Consider the following 23,317-nt stretch of genomic DNA (forward strand, 5'->3'; position numbering starts at 1 on the left):
CATGGTCCCAGTACTACAATTTCTCCCACAACAATAGAATATACTCTACTGTAAGGAGTAGCTTCTCTTAGGCAGAATGAAAATATATAGTAAGACCTAGTGCCTTTTTATTTCAGTCAACTTGCTGCATATGTTTTCAGAATTCTATTAAGTAGCTAGAATAACTTAATTATCAATTAATCATAAGTCAAAAAAATTTGTAGACTTAAAATTATCAAATTTAAAGAAATAGTAATGCTTTTACTATTAGAATGCAAATCAGAAAGTTTGGTTCCTCTGAACTCCATTGAAAATGCTTCTTCATGTGGCTCTTTCAGTTAGCATTATGCTAAATACTTCAAAGAATAGCATAAGCAATAGAAGCAGTGAGAATTCCCAGTAAGACAGAAATTAACCGTGTAGGGGATGTGAAGATCATATGGATTAATTTTCCATTTCACTAAATTTGCATTTATTGTAGTAGAATTAAATGTGCATAAATTGCACTTTAATAGTTGCACAGTGTCCTTTGCCCTGAATTTTGGAATTTACAAATTATATTTTTATTATGCATTGGGGCTAATTTTTCCCATGGGAACATAGTTTAAATATAATAGCACTAAGTAGAAAAATACATTTTAATATTCACTTATGCACTGTAGCAAACACTTTTTACAAACAGAGCTATTGCATAAATTAATAAGAATTTCAAGTATATCTTAACATGTAGTAGCCTGATATTTTCAAAGCATGTTATACACTATATTGCAATGCCAGCAAAGTAGTTATGATTTTAGATAGGAATTATGATGCTATCAGGTGTACTGATATAGTGTATTTATATTTAACTTAATTTTAAAATTTAACCTAATTTAATTTTCAATAGCAAATAAGGTTTAGCATTAGGCTAACTGTTCAATTAAAAAAGAACATGCAAAAGAACGAAACTGGACCACTTTCTTATACCATACACAAAAATAAATTCAAAATGGATTGTGAGACAGGAAACCATAAAAATCCTAGAGGAGAACATTGGCAATAACCTATTTGACATTGACCATAACATCTTCTTTCTAGATATGTCTCCTGAGACAAGGAAAACAAAAGCAAAAGTACACTGTTGGGACTTCATCAAAATAAAAAGCTTCTGCACAGTGAAGGAAACAATTAACAAAACTAGAACGCAACCAACGGAATGGGAGAAGATATTTGCAAATGACATATCTGAGAAAGAGATAGTATCCAAAATATATAAAGAACTTAGAAAACCCAACATCCATAAAAGAATAATCCAATTAAAAAATGTGCAGAAGACATGGATAGACATTTTTCCAAAGAAGATATACAGATGGCCCACAGACACATGAAAAGATGCTCAGCATCACTGATCAACAGGGAATCACAAATCAAAACTACAATATTACCTCACACCAGTCAGAACGGCTAAAATGAACAAGTCAGGAAACAACAAGTTTTGGTGAGGATGTGGAGAAAGGGGAACCCTCTTGCACTGTTGGGGGGAATGCAAACTGGTGCAGCCACTCTGGAAAACAGTATGGAGGTTCCACAAAAAGTTAAAAATAGAATTACCCTATGATCCAGCAGTTGCACTACTAGGTATTTACCCAAAGAATACAAAATACTAATTTAAAGGGACAGATGCACCCTGATGTTAATAGAAGCATTATCTATAAGAACCATATTATGGAACAGCCCAAATCAAAGAAGTTTGGAATATTACTCAGCCATAAAAAAGAACAAAATCTTGTCATTTGCTACAACATGGACAGAGCCAGAGACTATTATGCTAAGTGAAATAAGTCAGTCAGAGAAAGACAAATACCATATGATGCTGGATGTGGAATTTAAGAAACAAAACAAATGAGCAAAGGAGGAAAAAAAGAGAGAGAGGCAAGCCAAGAAACAGACTCTTAACTACAGAGAACAAAGTGATGGTTAACAGAGGGAGGTGGGTGAGGAAGGATGGGTTAAATCTGATAAGCATTGGGTGTTGCATGGAGGTGCTAAATCACTATATTGTACACCTGAATGTTAACTAACTGGAATTTAGATAAATATTTTTTTAAAAAGCTCTACCATGAAATGTCAAAATAAAATAAAAATAAAAAAGAACGGATTTTGGTTTCAACATATAAGGCTTATAAAACTGATTTTACTTAATCATTCTAAGCCAGCATCAGAATACCTGTAAACACTGAGCCCTGTCACATGCTACTCACTCAACACAGGATAATGATCATTACTATTGTTACATTTTGTGACTTGAACTTCAGTATACTGAATTTGGAACAAATACTATTATGTTGAATTAATTATTAAATTTAATTTGTGTTAATTTATTTTTTATAAAGATACCAGGAATTAAATTTCTAACATTAAGTATCCTCTTTATATTTTTCACATATAAGGAAAAATGTAAATTATTTGAATGCACAGTGAAATTCAAATACTTACCCAGAGCTGATGGTATACAGGTGCCTCCATTTTGGCAGTAGTTGCTACAGTGATTGACTTCACATCTGTCTCCTGAATAACTAGGCCAACAGTGACACCTCAAGTCACCCTTCTCATTTAAAATGCATCTTCCTCCATTTTCACAAGTCAGTTTGCATGAATCATCTGGTTATAAGAAGAAATGTACAAATTAGCATGCTATTCATTGGATGGTAGAATAAGAGCAATTCACATATACAAAAATTAAATATTCAGATTTACTTTTTTTCATAAAATTCCTCAAATAAATACCCCTGATATAAAAGTAGAAGAAGCAAAATACTATAAATACTATCTGAAAACAGAGAAATTAATTTTAACCACTATTGAATGGTGAATACAAATACTGACTTAATTTTTATTCTTCTTTAGGCTTAAAAATTATTAATCATTTCTTGTATTTATTAAAACATTAAATAACAAAACCAACTGAAGCTTCCTAAAAATGAAATATTTTCCAATCACTACATTTTCTTTATGACATAAGGAAACATAGCATATTTTTAGGACTATTTGATATTAAACCAAACTGAATTATGTAAGACAAATTTATAGTGTATATATAGTATATATAGTGTGTATATATAGTATATATATATATATTGGATTTACACATATATATAGTGTATATAGAGTATATATATATCAGATATGGAATATTTAATGGAATATGGATATATACTAGATATATATATATATGTAAACACACATATAACTTACAGTATAGAAAAACATTTAAATGAAAATACCTTCTTTGGTATACATCCTTATTAACTATGTATAAACAACTCAAAACTAAAAGACACTTAGGTTTGGTACAAGATGTTGATAAAACAGTGTCAGAAACATTTTCATATGTAAAATTTTCATATGGAAAATATTTAGTCACAATCTGTCTACTTAATACATTTTGGCTGGGGATAAGAAAAGGATGGTTATTCCTTGGGGTTGAAAAATTATTTTTAAAAATATAATGAGTCTTATTTATGATAAGAATTGGTTTGGAATAATTTTTCAGGTTATGTGTGTTGACATGACCTTACTCCATTAGAAATACTGCTTTACTTAGGGCAGGACATGATCCCAATAGAACACAAATGATTGAGAATATTGTAAGAAGTATTCTGTTCTAGAATATGCCTTCTATTAAAGCCATGCCTCTTTTATAGCAAAGTAAGGTAAAATCAAAACAGCCTGTATTCTTTATTCAAGATCCATTGGCCCCAAAATAGCAGAAGCTTTAATATAGCAGTGCAATAATCACAAGAGCATTTTAAAGAGCCTCAGTGACTTCAAATAAAAAAAAAAAAAAAATGACTCAAATATCACATCCACTATCATAAATAGAGACTATTTATCAGCAGTACCAGACAATTCTGAGACTTGCCTCACTGCAAAGCAAAGAGTTGAACAGAGAGGTTGAATTCTCAAGAAAGATCTAGAATGGAAATATATACTTAGTTTATTTTTTTTTTAAAGGATTTCTTTACTTTTTTTTTTAGGATTTTATTTATTTATTTGACAGAGAGAGACAGGGAGAGCAGGAACACAAGCAGGGGGAGTGGGAGAGGGAGAAGCAGGCTTCCCGCTGAGCGGGGAGCCCGATGTGGGACTCGATCCCAGGACCCTGGGATCATGACCTGAGCCGAAGGCAGACGCTTAACGACTGAGCCACCCGGGGCCCTATACTTAGTTTAAAATTCAACCAAACATTTCTAATTCGTTCAGCATAAAATATCCCTGATTGGAGTTGTGAATGTAAACAGTGAAGATAAATATTTAAGGCATTATGATCACAGTTAAGATTATTGTGGGGGAGTTCATTTTCATCTGTAAATGTTCTATGTAAGCTACATAGATATTCAAAATCTCTACATGTTAGGACATGTGCACTTCTGTAATGTGCCTCATCAGGCACCAGAAATTTTAAAATATAACACTGCTTGATGAAATAGAAGTGGAATTTCAAAACCTAACTGTAATAGTTCTATAAAGAAAAAGAAGACTGCTTTTGTCAATAACTAAATCACGCCCAGAAGCCAAGCTCCAGCAATTATAATCAACTATAGGAAAGAGCAGGTGAATATTTCTCCAAGAATGAGTAACATTTGAATTTCAAATTTCTTACCTGAAGATTAAAAATATTCAGTGTCTCATTATTTAACAATAGCAGCTAGAGAAAGGCATGTAATTATAAAGAGCAGAAAAACTTGGCTATATCAAATGTTAATGTCAGGAAAAAATTAATTGGCATTTATCTATACCAATCAGTAATTCTGAAATCTATTTATTTATATTCCTCACTGAGGTGGTCCAAACTGTCTGCTACCAAGGCTCATACGCATAGTGGCCAAAGTGAATATTTTTTAACACTCTGATTATTTAAAATATAAGACTTTCTTTTAAATTAAAAAATGAACTTTTAGGAGGTTTCTGTAATCATGCCTTTCAGTCAAATCTGAAATAGTAAAACTAAAATTTCTTACAAAGTTTAAGGAGGGCATGTGATGTGATGAGCACTGAGTGTTATATGCAACTAATGTATCATTGAACATTATATCAAAAACTAATGATTTACTATATGTCGGCTAATTGATTTTAAATTAAAAAAAGGTTTTAGATCTCAGATAAGTGTACACTTAGACAAACATGCTTTCTCATTTCAAACATAAAACTATAAAATTTGATGAATTAATATAGCAAAAAAACTATTTCATTTGCTTGCTTACTTAATGATAGATTTATCTTACAGTGCTGTGTGTCTACTTTTTGCAAAGCATTGTGCTAAGCAGTCATTTCTGCTCTTTTCAGTGACTCTGGACATGGGTGATATGGGCGCTATAGAGGCACTGGGGTGTATAGGGGATGGTGAAGAGTGTAGAATGCCTAGGTTCACCTTGGGGGACCACCATTATTAAGTAATGTTAGACAATCAATTGAGTCTTGCTTCAATTTTCTAATCTGAGAAAACAGGGGTAATGATCATATTATTATTATCAGGGATTTGGGGGAATTAAATACAACAATATACATATACTTACATTATGCCTTGTTCATAAGCCTTCAAAATATTTATTATTATTATTACAAGTAGTAGTGATATTTATTGTTAATCTAATTTTACACAAAAGAAACTGAGACTAAGGGAGGACAGGGCCAAACAAATTAGTTAATTGATAGATCTTGGCCTAAACCAAAACTCTGCCTCAGATCCACCCCAGGCCAACTTCTTCCTGGGTATTTGCTGGGATTATGGGATAAATTAATCTGAGTGTTAGATAAATCATTTACACTAAGCAAAGAAGAAAAAAAGAGTTATGTAGAAGAGATATTAATGTCTAGTTATAATGCAAAAACAACAAAAACTGTAGGCAACTTGACCATAAAAACAACACTGACAACATCAGAGTCAATGGAAAAGTGACATTGGTGGCATTAGAATACTTCTGTGCGGAATTCTCATCTCTCTCTTAGGGTTCTCTCCCACCCAAACAATAGTATAAGTAGACACAGTACATAGGGGCGGAGGGGCACCTGTGAGATCACTGGTTAGGAGTGTGTGTGGAACTAATAAAAATGTGGCATATCTTCTACAGGGAAAGACTGTTATTTTAAAGAATCTCTTTCTGAGAGGTTAAGGAGAATATGTGGCCACACATAGTTTACCTACATGAACATGTCAGAGCAGCTAGTAAAAAATGTGCCTAATAACATTTGAAAATGTCCATTTAATTCTCCTATTTGATCATCACAGTTGAGATCACAGCTACTCTGGTTGGAAAGATAATCAATAAAAAGAAAGGGTGCATTCTCGTGCCAGTGACAGCTACCTCTTCAAGAACTGGCACTAAAGGACTCATCCCAAATACCAATCATGATTCACAATTAGCTCTCTGTTAAGAAATTTCTAACCTTGTCACCCACAACACTGTTTCACACGTGCTACAGATTAACTCAAATAAATGACTCACTATTTTCTTTATATGCCTTGTTTTCATGCCTTTTCAGTTCCTCTGTCTCAGGATTCTGATCCCTCATTTCCACTTAATCTGAATCCCCTCTGTTTTGGCAGACCTTGTCCTAGGGTCATATTCTAGAGAAAATTGTAATCAATTCTCTAATTGGATGATCATCTGAATTCTTCTAATGGTTTTAACTCTTGTCTCTTCTGGGCCATGTATCACTATCCACACAAAGATCTATTGGTGTTTATGCCATTCACCATATCATCCTTGCAAACTTTTCAGCTTTGCATATCCAATGCTTAAAGAATATATATTAAATGAAGGAGCCATGATAGTTTTAGACACCTAGAGTCTTGGAAAGGTAGAAGTCTTCAGATTGCCTATAACTCCCAGTAGAGAACAATGAGAAAATGATAAGCGGGGGGAGAGGCTGACTGAGGGCAAAGACACAGTCTTCATGTGAGGAGTTCATTCTAACAGAGAAAAATACAACAGGTAGAAAGTCCTGCTCTGAAGAGATCTTAAGTGTATCTCACTGGAAAAATGTTGTGATCCTCAGGGGATTTTAGAGCACTGTGTTTTTGTCTGTGTCATAAAATTTAGTAAGTGCTGATTTTATTTTCGCTTAATAGTAATTTGTTTATCCATTATGGCTAATGTCTTGATTATGAGTCTTCTTCTCATCAGTCTGCCTGGATAATTGAGAGTTGTCTATTTTTTCTCTTTTCTCACCATACTATTTTGGTTTTTGATTTTCATTATTTTATTTTTGACTTTTTGCTATTTAATACTTATAATAAGCATCTGAAATAACATTTTACTTTTTTAAATGTTTGTTCAATGTTAATGTAGCTTCTAAAATATGAGCTCTATGAGTGAAGGAATCTTGTCAGTTTTGTTTCTAAATTAGTCCTTAGCTTCTAAATTACCACTATGTTTTGCTCAGAAGCCCTCAAAATATTTATTTAGTAGTATGTATTGTGAATCAAATTTATGCAGAAGAAAGTACAGCTTAGTTTCTTATCCTCAGTTTATTTCTTTTTTTTTAAGATTTTATTTATTTATTTATTTATTTATTTATTTATTTATTTATTTGACAGAGAGAGAAAGCACTAATAGGCAGAGTGGTATGCAGAGAGGGAGAAGCAGGCTCTCCGCTGAGCAGGGAGCCTGATGCGGGGCTTGATCCCAGGACCCTGGGATCATGACCTGAGCTGAAGGCAGCTGCTTAACCAACTGAGCCACCCAGGAGCCCCTTATCCTCAGTCTCGAAACTAGTATTTGGTGCAAGAAAGTTGTTCACTATGAACTTGATGGATGAATAAGGGATTTTAAGGTTGGGTTTAAACATGTAAGGAAATGGCATCCTCAGAAATATCATTATCTTCACTGATAAAGAGCTATATAAAAGTATCTTGATTTGGTGTGTGACTTCAAAGTTCTTAATCTAGTCTTAAATGCATAGTAAATGCTCAGTGCAGCATTGTGAATAAATGTAGAATAAATCAATTAGGAAGTCATTATCAGAGAGAATAGTTTATGCAGGCATTCAAAAACCAATGGTATCAAGGCAACTGTGCTGACGATTGTGTAGCTAATTCTGTTCAGTTTCAAGAGGTGTGAAAATTTATCATACAAATTAATTCATTATTTACAGAATAATGACATTTACCTACCTAATAGGCTGTCATCACTGCAAGTACCATTAATCAAATATTTGCCTTCTGGGCACACACAGGTGGCTCCAAAAGGACTCAGCAAACACAGGAATTCACATACTAAGGACAAGCATGGATTGGGCACTGATTAAAACAAAAGGAAACAAAGAAATGCATGACTATAAGTACAATAGTTTTCAGAAACATAAAATTCAACAAGGTGAAAGGATGCATTAACAACATTGAAAAGAAATCATATCAAATCCCTACTGGGTATATCTTATTTCAATGTTACCGTTCTCCTTTATAGGTACAGAGAAATTCTTACCCAACACCCATCATTAACAGGAAATTTATCCTGATTTACACTTCCCATAAGAGAGAAGGAATTATTCAAACATATACTTTGCCACTCTTCCATCTGACTTCTTTTTGGTAAAAGAGTTGGTCTGAGATACCGAAGTAGAGTTTGGGTTTATGTAAAAAAAGTAAAGCCAACTGAAGTCTTTGGGGGACCTACTCCTCATTTTAGGTAGTTTCAGAACTGTTGAACAGACAGAAACAACTTCCCCTTGTATTTACAAAGGCTTAAAATCCATATGTATTTGTCTGTTCGAAACACGAACGAAAGAGAGGACTCTTTTTTTCTAAAAACTAGATTTAACATGGTTTCCTTTCCATGCAGTTTGTGTGCATGTAAATGTCTGCCACGTTTATTTTTGTCTAAATTTCTACCCAATTAGCATCCTCTGCAGTCATAACTGCTCCACGACTCTCCTTAGTGAATCTGTCAGTAGAATGAAACAGAAATGGCACCTAGGTAGTGAAATGGTAACTGTGAGAATGGCTTTAACTGAGTTAGAACCACCACTCAAACACCTATTATATTCAGGGCAAAGTTTTATTTATTTATGTAGCTTTTATGAAGGTGGTAATATTTGACTATGAATAAGAATCAAACACAACTAGAGGATGATAGTGTGTCCTCATATTAACCTTGGAACTAAATATGTCAGATCATTGGTAAAGAGCAACACAAGTTTGGATAGGATTTCCAGAAGTTCTTAGGGGACTATCTGTAGTTTTAATCTGATTCCAAAACTGATTTGGATAAATATCAATTGTTACCTTTCCAGAAAATTGCCCCAAATGAGGTTAAGTCTCTTTTTATTTGCAGTAAAAAATTATCAATAAATCTTAAAGTTTCTTGAAGTGTAAACTCATACATAAGGACAGACCATTAGAATTTCAGTCACATTGTTTTTTTACTTTGTTCTTCAATATTTTTGATAGTTGTATTTGAAACAGATCTTTCAAGATAATTGCATCAATAATTTATTCCTTTCTAGTAAGGAAAGTAACAATAAAAATCATAAACAGAGAAAACATAGCCCCTGAAAACAGTACTCCTCAGTTGCTTTTAAAGATGGAATGTTGATGCTATGATTGTTACTTGTTATCAGTAACAAGATTCAAAATGGCTAATGATGAACTTCAGTACTTGCCATGGTTTATGTATAGACACAGGTTTTATTGAAAAAGAGAATGAGACTTTTTTATAACCAAGTCAATTCTAATTCCAAGAAAACACAATCAAATGCAAAATTAACTTTTGCATGATTTACATCTTGACTTTGGTGATAAAAATATCTAGTAATAGCACCATTAAAGTTACTTAACTCACAGGATTAAGACATTGAAATAGTTAAAATATTTTAAAATACTGTCTTTTGTCAAAAACAATATAAAATATACTTACAGTCTAGTTGTTTATAGCGATGAGATATCAAAACACCTTTTGTTTTATCAATATCTAAAGCTAGGTATTCTACTGAACCATGGCCAAATTTTTGTACTCGAAATACACCATTTTTAGATCCTGCTCCATATATATAATCTTCAAAGACATCAATCCTATGTGGATGTAACAAGCCTAGAATTTTTAAAAAGTGGAGTTATAAAAGTTGCAATGTAAATAGGTGCTCAGACTTAAAACTAGGTTTATTCAAGATCATGTAGAAAGTCTTACTACTGTTGTTTAAAAAAACTTTTAGAATTATAATTTTTTAATTGTAGCTGTAAAGTTGTTAGAATCAATTTCTTTGCAGTAGGAATATGTGAAATACTAAACATATCACTCACACATAAAAACATTTCCATCATCACTTTAACCATCTGCACCACCACAAAGCATTTGCTGGGGGCTTACTGTATGCAGAGTAATCTGCTGTATAGTTTTCAGACAAAAGAAAGCTACAGGCCAGATTTATCCATTGCACACAGATAGGCAGTTCACAAAATTCTGAATTTGTGTTCTAGATCAAATTAATGATCAAATTGGATGGCCTGAATGACAAAAAGAACAGAAAAAAAGGCATTACCATTGTCTCTTTTAGAAATGGGATAAAGAAAACAAACTAGCAAATGGTAATGTTGCATATGACTAGTTTGGCTAACAATAATAGAGGCTATCATTTTTCACATTTTAAGAAATAACTTATTTTAAGAGATTTTTATGATAAGAATAATTAATCTATCCTTGGACAGTGAAATGTATAACATGCAAAATGACAACATTTATAGTTTAGTTATTATCTAGAGATTGTAAAACATAAAGTGCTTTTTTTAAACTTATATATGTTTCTTCAATGTACTTAATCTGAAACAGGTTAACTTTATTGTTATAGCAATGTGTAATTTTTTTTTTTTTTTTTTGCCATTTGGGTCATTATACAAAAAACACATGTTGGGTAAAGGCACAATGAAAGTTCACTTTAATTATTTTTCTTTTAACTCCTCTGCTTCTGTTAAAAAACAAGAAGCAAAGCTATATTCAGTATTTATAATATGTAAATATAAAAACTTCAAGTACATATTATAAACAATTTGTGGTTAATAAACAAAGAGGTTGTGGTAGGGAAGGGCAAGAAACACAGAAGGGAAAGAAATTAGATTCAGCAGAAAGAACTGAGGTTGCCAGGCAAAGCAATTGTGAGGCACAGACGGTAGAGAATGAAAATAAAAAACAGGAGATAGGCATAGAGGTGGCGATACAAAAGGGCACCAGGGAAGGAGCACAAGTAGATTCTACACTCACTGGAGGTAGAGGTGAGTTATTTTTACACACTACTTTTCACTCGGATGTACAATTGTTACAATGATGTTTTATTATATACAGTAATTAATTTCTTGCTCTAACTGCAATTTGAAATAAAACTTGTGTTCAGAGGCACTAATCTTGACTACTTGAAGTGTTCAGCTCAGAATGTGATATGTACAGAAGGAACAGAATGAATGTTTTCTGAATCTGGGAAGCAATGGGCCATGTTTGTCCTGTGCTAAGGAAATTCTGGCCTGGCCTTTTGTTAGTCTAGTAGGAATGAAAATTATAATCTCTAGTAAGAGCAACAAGTTGGAAGGAAAAAGAATTTGAGGAAATTCAGAATGTGAAGCTTTCATATTTATACTTACATACCATTACTCAACATGCTTAATAATATTTAAAAGATGAAACAAAAGCACTTCACAAACCTTGTTTGCTACTGACAGAGATTACTGAATCAGAGCCATCATACAGAACACTGCCAATAACAGAAAGCTCAAGGTCAGCCCAGTATATTCGTTCACTAAAATGATCCACAGCCAGACCTGCAAAATCAATACATGAGGACAAATAACAAAAATAAAGTTGAAATTAATTAAAATCATGTTTCTGCTGTATATTGTATAATTATGATTGATAGTTTTTCTTCAAGTATCAAAGAAATTACCCCGTCTACATCATGGTACTGTAAAAAATTAGAAAAATAATGAAATAAGTACTCCTTATGTGCGATACCTATGTATAGCTTACATCGAATTTAATAAGCTGTGGTAAAAACTTTACTTCACGTAGGGACAACTACCCTAAAATGTCTTTCTTCTCCACACTTACTGGTCTCTTACACATAGCTATTTTCTAAAATACTTTTCCATGATAATTTAGTTTCTATGTTTATAGTACATACAGAATTAACTCATCATTTAAATAATTTATCCAAACTTTATTTAAAATAATTCAGTGTAATTAGTTATATTTTGAGTGTCTTCATAAAGGTACATATCTCAGAACATAAAAAGCTTAGTCATAAGACATTTTCGCCCATTTGGAATTGGCCTATGGTGTTGTGAGACACCTGTGTGCATGCTGAAGTCTAAATTGACTTCTAGTATATCTAGAATAGCACCATTGCTATTAAGATTGAAGTGTAAACACATAAATAAGGACAGACCATTAGAATTTAAGTCACATTGTTTTTTTACTTTGTTTTTTTACTTTGTTCTTCAATATTTTTGATAGTTGTGTTTGAAACAGATCTTTCAAGATAATTGCATCAATAATTTATTCCTTTCTAGTAAGGAAATTAACAATAAAAATCATAAACAGAGAAAACATAGCCCCTGAAAACAGTACTCCTCAGTTGCTTTTCTAAGATTGATGTTTATAGTAGGGAAGAATTTCTAAAGATTGATGTTTATAGTAGGGAAGAATGAATGGCAGTTCCTTAATTAAGGTTCTAGTTGTGCTTAAATTTTTCACTCTAATCATTAATTTTCTCCGGGATTGCTTCTCTTTATTTTTTTATCATCAGTTACCTATTAGTGAATAACAATGGGCTAAAATAAAATGTGGTAAAAAATCATGTTTTTCTACTTATTCAATTTTTTATTTTTTAATTTCATAATGTGACTGGAGTCTAGACAGTATCTTCTCACAAAAATATCATTGACATAAAAGATATCTTAAGTAAGATCTACAACATGTGAATTCTACAATAAGTCTTCACTGCTATAGATGTCTAACTTTTGTGACATAGCTAGTCTTTATATATGATGTATTACATAATAAAAACAGTATAATGAAATTAAAATACTTTTGGCAGCTGAAAGTTAAATAGCTTTCCCAATTGGAACATTCAATAAGGGCACCTATTGCATGGAGCACTGGGTGTTATACGCAAACAATGAATCATGGAACACTACATCAAAAACTAATGATGTACTGTATGGTGACTAACATAACAAAATAAAATATAAAATAAAATAAAATAAAATAAAATAAAATAAAATAAAATAAAATAAAATAAAATAAAATAAAATAAAATAAAATAAAATAAAATAACTGAGATACACCTCCATGGCAAGGCAACTGATTGGGAAGTGTTTCTGAATTTGTGCTAATTGGATTCCTGTGTAGGTAGGTCCAGGATTTAACAATCAGAATGAAAAACAAAACAAAAACAAAAACGAAACACACAAAAAAACCCAACTCAGAGTGAAGATCGTTTAAGAATCATTTTTTAGTTAAGTATGTAGATCTAGTCCAAATGTAATCAAACTAAATAAAAAAATCTCTCCTCAAGTAAAATATAAAGATGTACTATGCCCAGTCTCTGAAAATGACTTAACAATTAAAATGAGTGGCCCATGTTTTACTAGTTTCTGCTCAATGATTAATTGGCTATTTGGAGTCATGTTGGGAGTTATGATTTTGCTTCTTCATGTATAATTACTGGTAACATTAAACATAAAATGAACAAGTTTCCTGCTGCCCTCCATTATATTTCAAAACAGTTGTCTAAGCAGGGTTGGAAACACTTTCCTTTCTCTTTCACAGATGTAATATAATAAAGAAGTAGATTAAAATAAACTGTCTCCAAAATTGGTCTTTACATTTGGATATTAAATTTGTTAAAAGAAAACAAAGGGTGTGCCATACAGTCTCATTACCAATATTGTTGCTTTAGATTCAGCAGCAGTAAAAAAGTTCTCAAAAGTGTCATATATTGCCTTATTAGTCTAGGCTTGTCTAAGACATACCCATCTTTATCAGCTCTGGTCACATATTTTAATATTGGATGGAATTACAGCTAGATAAAAATTATATAACAAAGCTTTCAGATGAGTGGAGTTTATATTCCAAAAAATCCACAAATCGATGATTTTGATTTTTCCTTAAGCCCTTTAATAAAAGAGATAGTCTTTTAAATTAAAAAGTTAATAAAGGAATCAACTAACTTTTCTTGTTATAGAGATGAAAGTGAAGTTTATATGAAAGAACAAATTCATTTCTATCTTTAAAATATCACATCTCCTTTTTGTCTTTAATAGAGTACCAAAATAAAATGGAAAAAAAAAATCAATTCCCAAGAAAGTCATTTTTAGCTGAACTGGGAATGATGGATATTTGCAGCCAAGTCTGTGTAAGTACAGAAAATTTAAAATAAAGTGCCATTTGTGCTAATCAAGCATTATGGAATCACAATTTGGAAGACTTTTAAAAGATAAAGACACAGTCTCACTAAGTTTTAGGAATGTATAATAATGACCCTAGTCATATAGTTATTTATTTAACATCTCCCATGATATCAAGGCTATTATTACATTTTAAGGATTTTTTGAATTTCACTTTAGTTGAACTCTGAAAATTTCCAAGATCCTCCCACTAGTTCTCCAATTTCCACTATGGTCTTAAAAAAGAGAGAGAAAGAGAGAGAAAAATAAAAGAAAAAGAAAAGAAAAGAAGAAAAGAAAACGAAGCATAGAAAAAGAAAATGTTAAAGCAAAATCTTATGAGAAATGACCATAATACTAATACGGTTTTTAAGAGAGAACACTTGGAGAGAGTAATAAATTAAAATCACTGTATTTTCAGAAATAGAGAAAAAGATTATATACATTCTGTGTTAAAGGAAAGCCAAGATTTGTAAGGTAGTATTAACCAGCAAGTGTGCACTACCATATTCTTGATTTAAAAGGTGATAAAAAGGGTCCAAAAACTGAAAGTATTTACCGCTATGTCAAATTTATTTTTTAAAAATTGTTAAAAGTATTTTTTGAGGGGCAACTGGGTGGCTTAGTTGGTTAAGCATCTGCCTTTGGCTCAGATCATGATGTTAGGGTCCTGGGATCCAGCCCCACTTCAGGCTCCCTGCTCAGCGGGGAGTCTGCTTCTCCCTTTCACTCACCCTCTGTTCTTTCCCTCTCTCTCTCAAATAAATAAATAAAATCTTTTAAAAAAGTATTTTTTGCAACAGGTTGCCTACCTACAGTCTTAGATTCCAAACTAAAGTTACACACACACACACACACACACACACACACACACACACACACACACCCTTATTTGAGTGTTAGTAAAATAAATGCATCAAGGAGTTCCAAAACAGTCCTAAGGTTTTTTTTTTAATTTTGTTTTATTTAAATTCAATTAGTTGACATATAGTGTATTATTAGTTTCAGAGATAGATTTCAGTGCATATAACACCCAGTGCTCATTATATCACATGCCTTCCTTAAGGCCCAATTACCCCACACCCAACCTACCTCGCCTCCAGCAACTCTCAGTTTGTTTCCTATAGTTAAGAGTCTCTTAGGGTTTGTCTCCCTCTCTGATTTCATCTTATTTTATTTTTCCCTCCCTTCCTCTATGATCCTCTGGTTTTTATCCATTTCATTTAATTAGAGACCTTTGTTGTCTAAGGAAAAAAGAATTTGCAATCAATAATTATAAATGGTGTAGGGCCAATGTGTACTTCTTTAATCTCTCAGAAATTGCCAGGATTTGGTAAGCTTCTAGGTATCAAATAACATGTTATTTAAATCAAACTCGTAATCTTACATGCTCTCTTACTGGAGAGAAACTGGAAATTGTCCTTACCTGACACATCATTCATTAATGCAAATGTATTCACAAGACACTTCCCTTGTACTATATACACTGTAAGGTACTAGGTACGTAGCAAAGAACAAAATAGATGATGTTCCTAATCTCATGGAGCATGCTACTCAAACACCACACAATTGATTGAATCAGAAGATAAATTAACCTTTTTGTTTTTAACATAGTGTCTAATAAAATAAACAAGTGTGCCATTTGTCAAAAGAAGTTATAAAACCGTACCATGAGTTAGAGTGTTAAAAATTGTGGGCATTTATCTCTTCATTCATTCAGTACATAATTATTCTTAAGCTCACACCAATTACGGGCACTATAATATTCTTCAATGTATATATGAATACCGGTAATGGTTTTGATTTAGGTTGTTTGTGGTCTTATTGGATACATAGAATATACACTAGAGAGTTCATGTTCTACTATATCATTAAAGCAGTAGATGATGAAGTATCAACTATGGAGATAATGAGTGCTATGAAAGCCCAGAGAATCGAGGTATTCCCATCATGATTTTGGGAAGTATGTAATGGCAGCGCTGGTAGTGAGCAAACATAAGGCTAGCAAAGTGGTAGACTAACTATTCAGCTGGATAGTACAATTCTAACCTTGAAATACTTAGGGGTTATATAAAGGGATAGATAAGTTCACATCTATTCCTATTGCTGTTCATTCCTGCAGATATCATCTATACCCTATTAAAGTACAGAGTGTAATCAAATGTGCCACATCTCTGTGCACATATTCATTCATGAATTCAGAAATGAAAGGTAGCATTTCCAATGAACCCAAAATGTAAAGAATAACATATTACACTTGGAGGGAAACAGAAGTGTTATTATAGTTACTGATTTCAATATAATAACCTTGGAGTCAGGGCAAATATTTATAAACATATACCAAGAAAAAAGAGAGAGAAAAAATAGGTACAAACAAGTCATGTTTCTGGGAAGGCAGAAGTAATGAATGTAGTTCCATAGAAGGATATCTCAAGGATACGTATGTATAAGTACACATGTCTCTCTACATATAATATGTACATATACATACAGATGCAGAACTATGACTAACTTATTTCCAACTGTTCATTATCACTCTCTAGTAATATGCTATTTACGAAATCGAAATTATTTATTATTTCCTAAAGCTTGCATGAGATTTGTTCTTGACTCATTTTTATATCAATAACATGTAGCATGACAATACTCAGGAGTTATTAATCACTGTAAAGATAACTTTGGGAGATGTTTTGCCTGATGGAATAAAATCCTGCTTAGGAATACAAAACCAGCATTTCCAGTATTACGAAAGTCACTTATTATAAAGCAGGGAGGCATGAAGTGAAATAATAGATTTTTGTATATGGCTTGTGGATTTTTAAAAATCTTACAGAATTCTGACTGATATACAATGAGAAAATGAATCAAATTAACAAAATATACTAGATGACATTTTAAAATGTGAATAAGAATAATTACCAGTGCGATATGAGGAATTCGTAATCTCAGGAAACAAACTGAGGGTGCTGGAGTGGTGAGGGGGTGGAAGGGATGGGGTGGCTGGGTGATAGACATTGGGGAGGGTATGTGCTATGGTGAGCGCTGTGAATTGTGCAAGACTGTTGAATCACAGCTCTGTACTTCTGAAACAAATAATGCAATATAGGTTAAGAAAAAAAAAAAAAGAAGAAGATAGCAGGAGGGGAAGAATGAAGGGGAGTAAGTCGGAGGGGGAGACGAACCATGAGAGACGATGGACCCTGAAAAATAAACTGAGGGTTCTAGAGGGGAGGGGGGTGGGGGGATGGGTTAGCCTGGTGATAGGTATTAAAGAGGGCATATTCTGCATGGAGCACTGGGTGTTACGCACAAACAATGAATCATGGAACACTACATCAAAAACTAATGATGTAATGTATGGTGATTAACATAACAATAAAAAAAATTAAAAAAAATGAATAATTACCAGTGCTAGGGAGTTATGGTGGACATTATATGGAATAATATGAGGCTTTAGCATTGTACATAGCACATTGTTTTTAACAATTATTCTTAGCCTGTTAGATATTAAAGGAATTATGTTAATCAATTTATATTAGTTTTCACATCTGATTTAAATTAATTGTTACAGGGCTGCCTGGGTGGCTCAGTCGTTTAAGCATCTGCCTTTAGCTCAGGTCATGATCCCAGGGTCTGGGGTGTCAGGTTCCCCATTTAGTGGGGAGTCTGCTTCTCTCTCCCTCTGACCCCCCACTTGTGTTCTATCCCTCTCTCTCAAATAAATAAATAAAATCTTTTAAAAAATAAATAAATTTTTACAAATTCTCTATAAGGTAAATATATCATATATATTTTATAAATAAGAAATGTGATGCTCCAAAGTTTATACAGGTTGCTCAGTTTTAACTCAAGCCAAATAAATGGAAGGCTTATGCTCTTTCTGCTAATTTACATTTTCTCTGTGTAAGTCACTATAGTATACCCAATAAGGTCTACATCTTTCTTTTGAAGCTCTTCCTTCAGCGATTGTGACACTGAATTCTGTTGCTTTGTTCCAACTGCTCAAACACCCTTACAGCCTTCAGTGCTAACTGGGTCTCTTCTAAATATAAGCATGTCACAAAATTCTACCCTAAGAAGCCTCTTTGTCTTCCCCTCCCTTGTCCATCTTAACAAGTCCAGCACTTTAAGTATCAGCTTTCTTTGCTAATTCCCCAAACTTTAAGCTTAAACCCTAAGCTTTAAGCTCAAAACTAAAATTTTCAATTACCTGTGCAGTATCTCCATCTGACTGACTCAGCTGGGTCTCATCCACACCTGCAACATTTGCCTGTGACCAACAGCACCACACAGTCTGCTCAAGTGCATCTTCTCAAGGTTCTACTCTCCACACCTAATAATGTCACATGGCAAACTCCTCTCCACCATTTCTGACTCTTCTTCTTCTTTTTTTTTAAGATTTTATTTGTTTGATAGAGAGCACAAGAGCACAAGAGCATGAGCAGAGTGGGGAGGGAGGGGCAGAGAGAAGGGAGAAGCACGCTCCCCGCTGAGCAGGGAGCCCCATGCGGGGCTTGATCCCAGGACCCTGGGATCATGACCTGAGCTGAAGGCAGACGTTTAACTGACTGAGCCACGCAGGCACTCCCTTTTCTGACCCTTCGTCCTGCTCTATTTTCACTCTCTTTTCTACAGCACAAAACACTTCATAACTTACTTTATAATTTACTTTTTAAAATATTATATTTTTACTATATAACCACTAGAAGAAGAGGGATCTGTGTGTTCACTCCTATATTGCAAATGCCTAAAATTATCCCTGACACATAGTAGGCACACAAAAAATATTAGTTGAAAGAGTGAATAAATGCCTTCTAAGAGTCTACTGCCTATAAGTGAAGCATAAGTTTTCAAAGCAGAGTTGCTGAGAAGAAAACTCACACATACCCAGTCACATGGGGTAGAGAACCTCACACCAACTCCTTTCTTGACATGTCCCTGTGGATGTTTGATCAGATCCTGTTATCTACTTAATGTAAAGCAATCGTACTTGTCATGGTCTCTGAGATCCTGCATGGGCTGACCTCTACCCACCTCCCCAAGCCTTGTCTCATGCTGTTTTCCAATTTGTTTCCAATTTGTTTACCATGTTCTTTGGCTTCCCTACCTCAGGGCCTTTGGTCCCATTCTTTACTTTGGGTTGTACCATCATTCCCCATGTCTATGTTTTCACACAGTTTAGCAATTAATCTTAACCATCAATACCTCAAAAAGCCTTTCCTCCCCACTATAATTAATGTGACACCTGCTGCATGCTGCACCTACTCCTCTCTATCAGAGCCATTTACACACACAAGCACTTGTGCGTGCACACACACACGTGCCCACACACTTCTTTGGTTTTTCTTTTTACGGTCCCCCACATTAGAATTTAAGCTCTGTGAGTGCAGGGATCCATACTTCTGATGACCAACAGTGCCTGGCATATAGTGAGCATCCAATATTTTTTAATGAAAGGTGGGATGGATAAATGAAGGAAATAAGATAATTATATGAATGGTTAAATTGATTGACTTTTTATCCCTCTTTGACACATTTCTTATCTCTTCCACTATTCTCATATGCATTTAATAAATTCTACCATGCTAACTCTGCTTGCCTCCCACATACCTTCTCCCCTTTTCTGCCATTACTATTCTAGTTATGTTATCCTCTGCTCTTGTCAGGACCATACAATGGATTGTTAGCTGGTCTCTTAGCTCTGTATCTATTTATTTCATTGGCACAATGCTACCAAAGCAATAAGCCTGGAGACCTACCTTATTCACATCACTCCTTGAATCGAAATTGTATAGTGGTTCATTATTGACCAAGAAATCATGTAAAAACACCTTGGTATTTAAAGTTCTTTATTCTCAGTTCATGTTACATTACCTATCCTGCCCCCTTCTATGTGTGTCATAATCCCTAATATCACAGAACATGCCATGCAGCCTTACATTGCAGCCCCTGGCTCAGAGTGCTATGTCATTTAATATATATGACAATATCTTAAGTTAGTTGTTATTATCCCTTGGTTTGCTAATGATAAAAATCAAAGTTTGAAAATAATAAGTTCCTTTCTGAGATCTCATAGCTAGTAAGTAATCCCTTGGGATTCAAAACCATGTATATTTGACTTCAAAGAACACCTTTATAACATCTACACCATGATAGATTATCTGCCCACCTTTCAAATGCTTACCTATCCTTCAAGTACTTATTCAAGTGACACTTTTCACACAGTTTTCCAGTCTTGGAGAGAATACCAAATACCTATCTACTACCTGCTTGTTTAGAGCTAAGGAATCATACTTGCCCTCCTTCCCCAGAGAATTGTGCTCAACTGACTGCAGCAACCTCAATTGGGAAGTTAGAGCCCAAAGGTCAACCAATGACTGATGGAGCATATAAAACAGGACCCCTTCCATGCCATGGGATTTATGCTCCAAAGCACATCCCCTGTGGCTCAAGCCAAAACGAGAGTTTACCTGAGACAGAGTCTTTCTGGCATTTTTCCCTTTTTCTCTCCATCTTTTACAGGTTTCTCCTGAATAACACTCTCCTCATAAATAACCTTTACAAGAATTCTTGTCTCAGGACTTCCTAAGAACCTTCTGACAGGCAATGCTATAAATTGCTGCCAGAATCCTTCTTTAAAATGAAAATTATGTCACATATACTGTGATTATGTAAGTTGTTAACATCATGTAGGTTGTTAACCTTTTTTAAAATTAATTGTAGGTGATTAACATAACATAATAATAAAAAAATTAATTTTGCAACTTTTCCGTAGGTCCAGAATTAATTAAAAATAAAAAAAATAAAAAGAAAGTTAAAGTTCTTTAAAAAATGAAAATAATATTTGAGCATATTATGCCACTTGCCTCTTCAGTTGCCTCCCATGTCTCTCTCTCCTTAAAGGAGAATAAAATTCATTCCTTAACAGTGCGTTTGATGTCCCAGATGATCTATGCCTAGCCACCTGGGCACCCTCACTTCTACCATTTTCCTGAGTTGTTCATATGTTTGTAGGTATACTAACATTCTTGCTGTTCTTGACACATGCTAAGCTCATTCCTAACTCATAACATGGTGTTTGCTCTGTTTGGAAAGCTCTTTGCTCACATATTCACACAGCTTGCCACCTCTATGATGTTCTCCTCTCAAATATTACCTTTATAGAGATGACTTTTTTGATAATCCTATTCGTAATTCTACCCCCCCATAGTGCCCATTCTTTTGTATATAGCACTTATTAGTATCTGACATGATGTATATTAAATATTCTATCCTCTGGAGGAAGGCAAGTTTCATGAGAGTTGGTAATCTCTTCACTAGAGTTAGAACTTGTCTTCAGCATCTGGAACAATTTCTCATACCAGGTGGGTGTTCAATTAGTACTCATTAAATCAGTGACTAGGGACAAACTTATGTAAATGAACTAATTCCCAAAGACTGCTCCTTCCCATAAAGAGTAAAAACAATGTAGTTGAAGGAAAAGCCTACGACACATTAACAGTTAATAAGAATGTAAGTGCCAAATAGAAATAAAATTGCAACTACATAGGATACTACAAAGCATAATTATTTAATAATATGTGTTCTAGAAATGTATTCTCTCCTTTGGGGTATAGTGGGCAGGGATGTTGTGTGTGGCATGAAATCCTTGAGGCTCCTGCAGTTCTGAAAATGTTTTATTGAAGAATTGTTAAAGTTAGACCATATAAGGTGGGTAAGATTCAGCGGGGTGCACAAAAGTCAGAAGGGCATTCTAGATGGGGAGCCTGGGAGGCAAACGCAATGGGAAAAAAAAAGGCAGACAAAACAAAACACAAAACACACGAGCTCCTGAACAGTCCTGGGGGTATAGAGAGTTTGGAGTGGTAGTTTAGAAGATATAGCTGGGAAGGATATTAAAGCCCAATTAAAAAGAGCTGTGAATGAAAGGGCAAGGAATCATGACGTCTGCCTTTTACAGAAATTATTTGTTTTCCCACCTCTTTGCCCATTTAGTTTATGATCCTGTAAGAATATTATCATCTATCCCAGCATCATTAACATATATAAGTAAAAATACCTTAATACATTATAAACTGTCATAATTCCATGCATGTGAAATCCTACAAATGGCCTTGCAACTTAAGCAGTTTTCAAATAATATCCCCATAATATCACTGGCAGTTTGATAAGGCCTTGACTTTCAAGTTGGAAAAATACAACATGAAATGTTAATGACTTTCAGTAAGTCATACTATAAATTATTTTATCTGCTTGTAAAAATGATTATATTGCCAACAACCTGGAAAGAATTGTAATGCTAATATGCAGATCATATTGCTCAACATTCTAGACTGTGTCAGAAATGCATCATACCTGTGGGTCTTTGCAAATTCTTTTGTACTAAAATCCTTCTCAGAGTGCCGTCCATGCCTGCTTCTTCTATGTGGGAGTGGTCCCCAACGACAGTCCAGTACATCATCCTGACGAGACAGGTCAAGTTGGTTAGCTTGCAGATAGTGCTGTTGTAACTCAACTTGCTCCCCAAAACAGTTTCTCTTCAGACTGTGTGCATCAGAATCACCCCAGAGTCCCTGAAAAAGCAGATTCCTGGACCCTACTCTAAACCTACAGACTGGGAACCTCCAATAAGGGTGGGTAATTAGGAGTTTTATTTAACATTTCTCTCTTTTCCTTTTTGGTCCCTGCCTATAAATGAAAAAGTAAGAGTAAAAAAGGAACAATTCAAGCAAAGGAGAGGAAAGATTTGCGTTAAAATTGTTTAAATTTGTTCATACATACACCTACATCTTTTATTATCACAAATAGCCAAAATACTAATACTCTACACTTCATATGTTCAATATTATGGTTAATGTTTTGAAAATTCAATCTTATGTTAACAATACAGGTTATGTGTTTATTGCAATGTCCATATAAGACACATAC

General features: G+C 33.8%; 1 protein-coding gene across 1 annotated transcript in view; it reads right to left on the reverse strand.

The window, feature by feature from the left end:
• LRP1B (LDL receptor related protein 1B) overlaps positions 1-23,317 on the reverse strand; it is a 1,883,216-nt gene that overhangs the window by 84,538 nt on the left and 1,775,361 nt on the right. The window contains 5 exon segments of the mRNA XM_035726875.1: positions 2,455-2,619; positions 8,135-8,260; positions 9,876-10,049; positions 11,648-11,764; positions 22,745-22,851. Coding sequence (XP_035582768.1) covers positions 2,455-2,619; positions 8,135-8,260; positions 9,876-10,049; positions 11,648-11,764; positions 22,745-22,851 — 689 coding nt within the window.

This window comes from Zalophus californianus, chromosome 3 (assembly GCF_009762305.2).
Source record: "Zalophus californianus isolate mZalCal1 chromosome 3, mZalCal1.pri.v2, whole genome shotgun sequence".
NCBI lineage: Eukaryota > Metazoa > Chordata > Mammalia > Carnivora > Otariidae > Zalophus > Zalophus californianus.